Source organism: Meleagris gallopavo, chromosome 5, assembly GCF_905368555.1.
Source record: "Meleagris gallopavo chromosome 5, MGAL_WU_HG_1.1, whole genome shotgun sequence".
Taxonomy (NCBI): Eukaryota; Metazoa; Chordata; class Aves; order Galliformes; family Phasianidae; genus Meleagris; species Meleagris gallopavo.
In genome coordinates, this window is record NC_139408.1 from 54,542,630 (window position 1) to 54,551,132 (window position 8,503).

The window sequence follows — 8,503 nt, forward strand, 5'->3', positions numbered from 1 at the left end:
CAGATACTTATTTTCAACCTTCACCCAAGTTGATGTTCTCTAGAGCAAAGGGAAGATCATTAAGAGAGCAGACATGGGTTATACTTCTAAATTACTACAGGTTTTTAGAAGAACTTAACCTTCTCCAAGCTCTCAATAGTTTTCAGTCATTGGAATTATCACTTTGCTGTTAGCCACAGGCAGGGGTTTGAATGACCCCTGCCTTCATCAAAACTGGATGCAGAAATCTACCTCTGCCATGCTCAATGTGGGGTCCTAAATGAATGCAGTTAAGCCCAAAATATGCATGAAAGTTCAGGTAGGAGTGTGAGAAGTGGTAAAACTGCAGAAAGGAAAATGGGTTTATACACCCAGAAAAAATACCTAGTTTCTGATCTGCCTTACTTAACAGGTCCCTTTACACATTAAAAAAGGCTAATGTGCCATTATATTAGCTACTTAAGTGAACTCATTTCTTCTTAGCTGACACTGGAGAATGATGTAATGATCTGTTTTTCATTTAGTTTGCAGTACTAATGTGGCTGCTGACTTATGTGGGAGCCCTCTTCAATGGCCTGACTCTTCTGATAATGGGTAAAAATCATCATTTCTTTTAAAATCTATTTTTAATTTCGATTCCCTGGTGATTTCTACTTAGGCAAAATAGCCTCTCTTCATTGTGCCTTCTCCTCACTGTGCCTTCTTCATAGTTAAACCACCAATTTTTATTTTGCCTTGTTCATTATTCCTGTTCCATTATCCATACTGCTAGAATCAATGTGTGTTTTACAGTTTTGCAGCTGCTACGGAAAACCCATATTTGGGAGATTTGAGCAAAGTTAATTTTTAATACAAAGATCCCTGGTGGATCAGCTGACCAAGTGGCACGATACATGTTTGTCGCTGTTTGAAGTAGGTCTCTTCTCTGGAGGAATCTGATCAGCAGGCATTTAACACTGTGCTCTTTTTCTCCTCAGCTGTGGTGTCTATGTTTACTCTCCCTGTTGTATATGACAAGTATCAGGTACGTCTGTGCAGCTCTGCCATGTCAATCTGGTTCTGCCTTGTTAATGCCTCACTGACTTTGTCTCCTCTTGGTCTTTGCAGGCACAGATTGATCAATACTTGGGGCTTGTGCGGACCCACATAAACACTGTTGTGGCAAAGTGAGTTCAGTAGCACACTTGACCTTGCTGTGAGGCTGTGGTATTCTGGGGTGGCTGAGAGCTGGGTGTTCCTGGGGACAACGTGCCCTATCAGTGATGCCCAGATGGTAACATGAAGGAGCTTGCAGTCCTTCCTAGATGAGCATAGGCTGAGGCAGAGCTGTGATCCCGTGTCCTCCTCTCCTTGTTGCAAGGAGCAACACACAAATCTACCTTAAGATGTTGATGCTGGATATTGGGAAAAAAATTTCTCTAGGAGATTAGTACAGCACTGGAGCAGGCTGCCCGGGGAGGTACCAGCACCTCCTTCCTTAGAGGTTTCCAAGGTGCAGCAGGACAGAACTATGGTCAGCCTGACCTGGCGTTGGCAATAGTCCTGCTGCAGTTAGGAGGAGGCTGACTGAAGGCTTCCAGGAGACATTTCCAGCCAGTAGTTCTGCGATTTTGAAAACGCATAGCTTTGGGCAACACTAAAAGGCTATACTTTTTTTTTTTCTGTTTAAGCTTCATTCCTGGCTTCCAGTACACTGTAGCCCACGGTAGGATAACAAAGGGCAGGAGAATATCACTGAGCATGTCCTGTGGTTACATAATCATTGACAACCAGGACATTTACAGTGTGGGGCCTGTAGGAGCGCATGGGCAGGAATCACCTCTATTTCTTGTTAGACTGTAGTCCACCCATCGCCACAACACACTGATCACAACTGCCCCTGGCTAGGACACCAGCTGAGGATCTGCTGGAAAGGAGTTACTGCCTGAACATGCAATTCTTTTTCTTTATTTCTAGGATTCAGGCTAAAATCCCAGGTGCTAAGAGAAAGGCAGAGTAAAGCAGACATCAAGAATCCATCGACTACAGTAATGAATAACTGGGGAATCTGGAGTGAAACAGCTCTGTTCTTACACTTTACTGCAAAATTATCGTTCTTTTATTTCTCAACACCATGATATTAGAAACGTGAAACTCGGAAGCAGTGCTTTTCCCCTGCTGCTTCTGCACTTAGAATATTTGCAATCACTTGTGTCAAGCACTAAAGTATAGCAAAGAGAAAAGTGTACTAGATGTGGTTTTTTGTGTTGCTTATAAAGTGCATGATGGTGAGCGCCTAAATAATATTGACCTTTTTTATTTTATTTTTTTAGTGTTTTTCCTTCTTCTATTGGCATTGCTTCTATAACTTTCAATGTTACATGTGGCTAGGGGCTTTCCTGCTTAGCGCACTGATGCAATAGTTAAAATTGCTTCTACGTCACTGGGTTGCTGGTTGGATTCATCTTTATTAACTATATAGATAGTAGACTGATGTTTTAGTGTTTTCCAGCACAAATAAAATAAACAGTAATCGGTACTTATGGTAATCAGTTTTGTATAACTCCAAAAATACAAAAACAAAACCCAGTACTTTTGTCGTAAGGGATTGACAGGCTGATTTACATGTATGGCAACTGGAAAGTTCCAGCTTGTTAAATTTATTACAATTTGTATTACATTCTCTGTAGTTCCTAATGGACTTAATTATGGACTCTGAATATTTGCACTTATGTACTTGATACCGAATGCAGAAATAAATGTTACTAAATGTAAAAACTCCTCCCTCTCGTTGCCATTGGAATTACTGTGACATCTGCAGTCTGGACAGATACATTCCCTCTCCCTTCCCTTGTGATCCACACGTGCTTTACTTCACAAAATGATGCGTCCCATACAACCACCTGCAGTATGTAGCCTGTCCAGCAGTTTCTCTAGGTCCTTAAACGCTTATCTGAACTTCCTGAATTGAAATCTCTCCTTTGATTTGTTCACTAAGTTCATCTTCACCTCTTACACACAGACACAGTGACATTTGTCCTAGGTCAGGCCGCAGTGGTGGTTGGCTGCGTACAAACTATAACACAAATGTATGGGAGGAGATGGCAGAAAACTGGGCCAGTTATTTCTTGGGAGGGGTCTCAGCTGCCATTATTTTCATTTAAGGTTTATATTTAAATTTTCTTCTTTGCTCTCTTTTAAAAGTACTGGAGCATTTTGAATTGTCACCTGCATAGAGGCACAAACATCTTTTCTCAAGGACAAAAGCAAAAACCTCAGTGTGACATGTGTTGCTTTTGATCAAATGGAATATGTTTGTTTCAGCGTGTGTAGTTTGCAGCCAGGAGTTAAAATTCAACACCTACCCCAGCTTTAGCTGCCTCTTAGGCTTTCCTACAAGTGCATTAAATGGCCAGTCCTGTATTTCTCAGGAGAGTAATATTGACAATTGACCTCATTTACTGTCCCATCCCACTGGTCCAATCACCATGTTCTCTCCAAGCACCAAATGCGTAGTCACACACAAGGCTAACTTCTTTAGTATTGAACTCTAAGCGGGATTTAAATTTGGAAATAAGATAAAAAGAAAACCTTCTAGCGGACACCAAATATTCTTAAGAGTCTAAATCAAGAAAGCCCAACACCCCCATTTTTGTCCCTTCCCTCTCCAGGCCCTATCACTCCAACTGTACCCCTGCAAGCCACGTCTCCCACCCACACTTCTTTACTTTCCCCTCGTCACTGGGCCTTTCCAAACCAGCACCCAAGCTTCCTCGAAGCCCCCCAGCTTCCAATATATGTGTCAGTATCAGTCTGCATGTGAACAAGATGGGATGGGTTCATGTTGTGGGTAGAAACAATTTAGAGGACACTGGATTTCACGTGTTCCATGCTGGAGCTGCCCACAGCCACTGTCACCTTGCTGGGATCACAGCAGGACTTCCCACCATAGCCTTGAAGATGCAAGTATGCAGAAAGCCATCATGCCTGACGCTTCTATAATCCTTGTTAGCAAACCCCTGCTGCATGGTCCTGCTGCACAGCTTGCTGTGGCAGAGGCCCTGTGCACGTTGGGAGTGAAGGCTCGTGAAGATTTCACCTGTATCTTCCATCAACTTTTTCTCCTAAGTTACTGCCTATGAAGAAGGTGTTCAATAGCTGAAGAAGTGCTCTGCTGATGCTTTACGTCACCTGAATACCTGGCTGGGTGCCTTGAAATGAATTCTCCATTGGTGGTTTCACGCAGAACGGGAATGCTCTTGCCTTTAGAATCATGGAATATCCCAAGTTAGAAGGGGACCATAGGGATGATCAGGTCCAACTCCTGGCTCCATGCAGCACCACCCCTGCCTCTCAGTGTACAGCAGTATTTTACTCTTCCTCTAGCCTATGTATTTACCTCTGAGCTGCTGCTGATCTCTTTTACGCTTCCTCTGCTCTTTAATATTAATCTAGTCGGAGTAAGATCCTAAACACATTAGTGTCAGGAAAGCCCTGCAATTTGGAGGAGAGAAGAAAGATACAATATTCTGTGAGCAGCTAATCCAGATAAAGAGAGGCTGTCTTTTTCCCCACAGCCTTTGCCATCTCCCTGCACACGTTCAGATGGCGGCTGGCTCCCATCCCCATCCTGCTGGGTCACAGGCAGGTCGGCTCTTAGCCTGTAAGCTTTTCCTTCTCCATATGGGCACAGGGAAATGCGTGGCAAGCTCCTGTGTTTACCCAGTGCAGCTTTGCAAACAGCAAGTGCTCTGTTTCTCTTCCCAGATCTTAATATTGTCTTTTCTCAGGCAGAGAATTAAAGGCTGCTTCATCAATAATTGTGCATATGAGCTTCCTGGGAAGAAGGGAATGATTGGAGCGAGGCTGCTGGCATGGAGGAAGCTGGTGAGACCGGCTGCTACTGTGGGACATATGGCATTTGGGTGAGGGAGAGATGTTTGCTGATAAGAGTCAATAGCTGCAATGCCTCACAAAATAGGGGAGCAGCCTCTTTCTGCTGGGCTTTCTTGCTGCTCAGCACCTTTACAGGAGAGAGGGGCAAAACCCTGCCCTGCACCAGGACAGGGGAAAGATACGGAGGCTTTGTGGGCAGGCAGACCTTACAACACTCGGGCAAGCCCCTACTGATTGAGATCTGCTCATTTCTGAGTTCCCATCACCTCATTATCCCTTTCATATCTGCTCTGCCTCAGCCCACACGCTTGGGGATGCAGAAGAGACCATGAAAATAAGAGGACAGAAAAGAACTGCAGGAGGAGTCTGTCCACAAGAGCCAAAAGATGAAGTGTGCCTAACATACTTTTATTGCTTTACCCTCCTGTCTGCAGTTGAACGAGCAGCTCAGACTCATTTCTTGTGTTCACTGAATACCAAAGTGATTCACCCTCAAGGCTGCAATTTATGCAGCCTCGTGGCTCTCTTTGTTTAAGCTGTGAAATAATTCAGACCAGTGAAGCTAATCGTTGTTCACTGCAAGGCCATTTTGCACATATTTTCCTTTATGAGGCAGCTGTAAAGAAAAGATTAGTTATGTTTTTATTCTTTTTACAGCCCTGTAATTTAGCCAAAGTGATGTAAAGTAGCCCATAACAATCCGAAAATGTTTATGTTTAATAGATGTGATTTTTACTGATAAAGGGGAAGGGGAAGGGAGGGGAAAAGGGAAGGGAAAGAAATAGGAAAAGGAAGTGGAAAAGGAAAATGAAGAGAAACATCCAGGCAGTGGGATGACTTGAACAGCAGATGTCTTCATACAAAATACTCTTCGCTTGCCAAATTAGACATGAGGCCCACTTTCATTCCTCCTAATTCCACTGATGCTTGTTGGGGAAGGAACATCCACAGCTTTATTAGCTTTTCCAGTTGAAATACAGATCTGTGATGAACTGAGGAAATCAAAACTACCAAAAATTGCACTTTAGGTTTTCATTCCAGCTTAAAAAACATAAGGAGTACAAAATCCTGATGGTTGTAGTGTCACTTCTGAACGCTTTCAGAAATATGTTCAAATTTAAATTCTGACATCAGGATTTAACCAAGATTCTCCCGTAGTCTCAAGTGTTTTACTTCGCCCACTTTGGAACAGCAATCACAAGTCTGTGACTCACATACTGTATCAATAATGCAAATTAAAAGAAAATATTGTGTCTACTGCCATTTAGCCAGAGGTACTCCCACAGCTCTCCAGTCACAAGAGACTTGAGTAAATCTTCCTTTCTCTACAGTGAAATGCTGTGGACTCTGTTGTGCAGGTTGAGCTGAGCTGTTGTAACCCACGTTTTGCGAAAGAAATTGTATGGGAACTGTTGAGTCACAGCCTGAACCACTGATTGAGCACCTGGGGAAAGGACTGGGTCAGCCCTGAGAGCACAAGTGAAGGCAATTCAGCTGTGCGACCAGAAGGAGTGGAGCCTGGCTGCACCTCTCTTAGACCCCATTTAAGGGTTGACTGCCCCTGGGGAAGGATCTCTGGTTGGAGATCTCTCCTTTTGGAGTTTTCTACTGTGAGCTTAGGACACAGGTGAGCATTTCATTTTTGATTGTCTCTTTCCACCGTGATTATCCTTCTAACTGTTAACCACCATCCTAACCGCACCACTCTTCTAACAAACTGTACGTTTGTTAATTGTACAGAAATAAACAAAGTACTACAGTCATGTACCTGGAGTCTCTGATACGGTGCCATGCAAGAAATTACAAGCAAACCACATTAAATGGTGATTAATAGAAGATTTTAAGGAGTTTTTCTGGAGCAGATGGCAACTTATACTGCTAGAGATCAGCAGTGAAGTTTCCCAAATATGAGCAATATTTTGAGTGAAATGACTGAAAAATAAATAAAATACCCTAGATGCAAAGGATGCTAATGAGTATTGGTAAAGATTAAAAGTAATGAAGTATCAGAGGGGACAAATGGGATTCCATGTGGAAAGAACTCAGTAGTCTTGAAGCCCAATAAAAAATGGATGATATTTTGCATCAGAAGTGCAAGAACATGCCGTTGGTTGAGAATAGACAATTCTCTTGTAGGCTAGAAGGTCAGTGGTTGGAAACTGATGAGAAAAACCTAAATGTCCTAATAAAGGGCCAAACAGAGGATGGCTGTAGTGGGGCAGAGAAGTGCTAGTGGGTATCCAAAGGAATTAGGGCCCATCGCAGGAAAGGAGGCTGGAGGAATTTGTTTTTGTTAAATGAAGGCTGGGAAGGGGGATATCCTCGCTCTTTGTATGGTCACTGGGGCTGGACACTGGGAAGGCTGAAATATGTTTAGGCTAGTGCTTAATTAAGATGCTTAATGCTGATGTAGGAAAATAATGATTCTCCAACACTATTCTTATTCTGCTTATTCAGACCTGGTAGCTTTTGCAAGCTGGTGCTGCTTTGTCTGACAACTCTTACCAAAGGGCTGGTCAGGGGTCTGACTTTCCCCATTCAGTGATCAACACAAGAGCTGAATTTATTTCCAACACAAGGCAGCGATAAGTTCCTAGAAGTCTAGGGCTAGAAATCAAAGTACCTTGTAGTTTAAATGCCCCGCTGCAGTTGTAAAACCACCCTAGTTTATGACCTCTCCTTTGCTCACGCTTGTGCTTTTTATGTGCGCGTTTAGCCCCCCCAGTCTTTATTAGGAGTTTGAAAGCAACATCTGCAGATAAAGTCTGACTGAACTAATACCAAACAGACAGAAAGAACAGCTAAAATAATACCTACGAGTGCATAATCGCTTGAAAAGAAATTAATTTCTAGCTTTTCCTCAAGTATAATTTCCAGTTCATGAGTTAAATTCACTGAAAAAATTGAAAACTTGCCCCCAGGACTTTGGCATTATAGAAATCAATTTGTTTACTTGGCCCAGAGGTGCCTGAATTTCAACTGCTGGCCAAGTATCAAACTGCCTTCTCTCTGGAACCATTAAGTTCAGTGAAGCCTGATTCCTGCCCTAAGACTACAAAGGATTTCCAGAAAAAGAAGGCCTTTCCTTTCTTTCTAATGAGGCCTTATTTTGCAATTAGCAATCATAAAACACAGGTGGCTTTTTATTAAGCCAGACACCATAGGTCTTCTAGAAGTCCAAGTCTATAGCTTGGAGTTCTACTAGTCCAAGGAGCACTAAGCTCACCCAGATACTGTTTTTCTGCCTGAAGTGGAATAAAGACGTGGGTCTGCTGATTCTAGGAGATAACTGAGGTACTTGGGAAAAATTTCTTCTTTGAAAGGTGAAGTATTGGCACAGTATTGCCCAAGGAGGTGATGAAGTCACTGTCCCTGGAGGTGTTCAAGAAGAAGGTATGTGTGGTACTGAGGGACATGGTAAGTGGGCACAGTGGGGATGTGTTGATGGTTGGGCTGGATGATCTTCATGGTCTTTTCCAGCATCAGTGATTCTATGATTCTACTTAGTATATTCAACCTGCAGAAGAGCATTACCAGAAGTTTGCTACAGCCTACAAGGTAGCAACAGTGACATACAGAGTTAACAGCAAGTCACTTAATACAGGGTAGCACCTGGCAATTTCCAGAGCAGTTTCTTACTGACCCAGAG

At 42.9% G+C, this 8,503-nt stretch overlaps 1 protein-coding gene across 4 annotated transcripts in view; it reads left to right on the forward strand.

Moving 5' to 3' along the window:
- Window positions 1-2,736, forward strand: part of RTN1 (reticulon 1) — a 114,055-nt gene extending 111,319 nt beyond the window's left edge. For all 4 annotated transcript variants that reach the window (XM_085225829.1, XM_085225827.1, XM_085225828.1 and 1 more), the window contains 4 exons: window positions 504-573; window positions 957-1,003; window positions 1,087-1,145; window positions 1,936-2,736. In XM_085225829.1, the coding sequence (XP_085081955.1) occupies window positions 504-573; window positions 957-1,003; window positions 1,087-1,145; window positions 1,936-1,978 (219 nt within the window). In that variant the 3' untranslated portion in view covers window positions 1,979-2,736. The remainder of the gene's footprint in view (window positions 1-503; window positions 574-956; window positions 1,004-1,086; window positions 1,146-1,935) is intronic.
- Window positions 2,737-8,503: the final 5,767 nt, after the last annotated feature.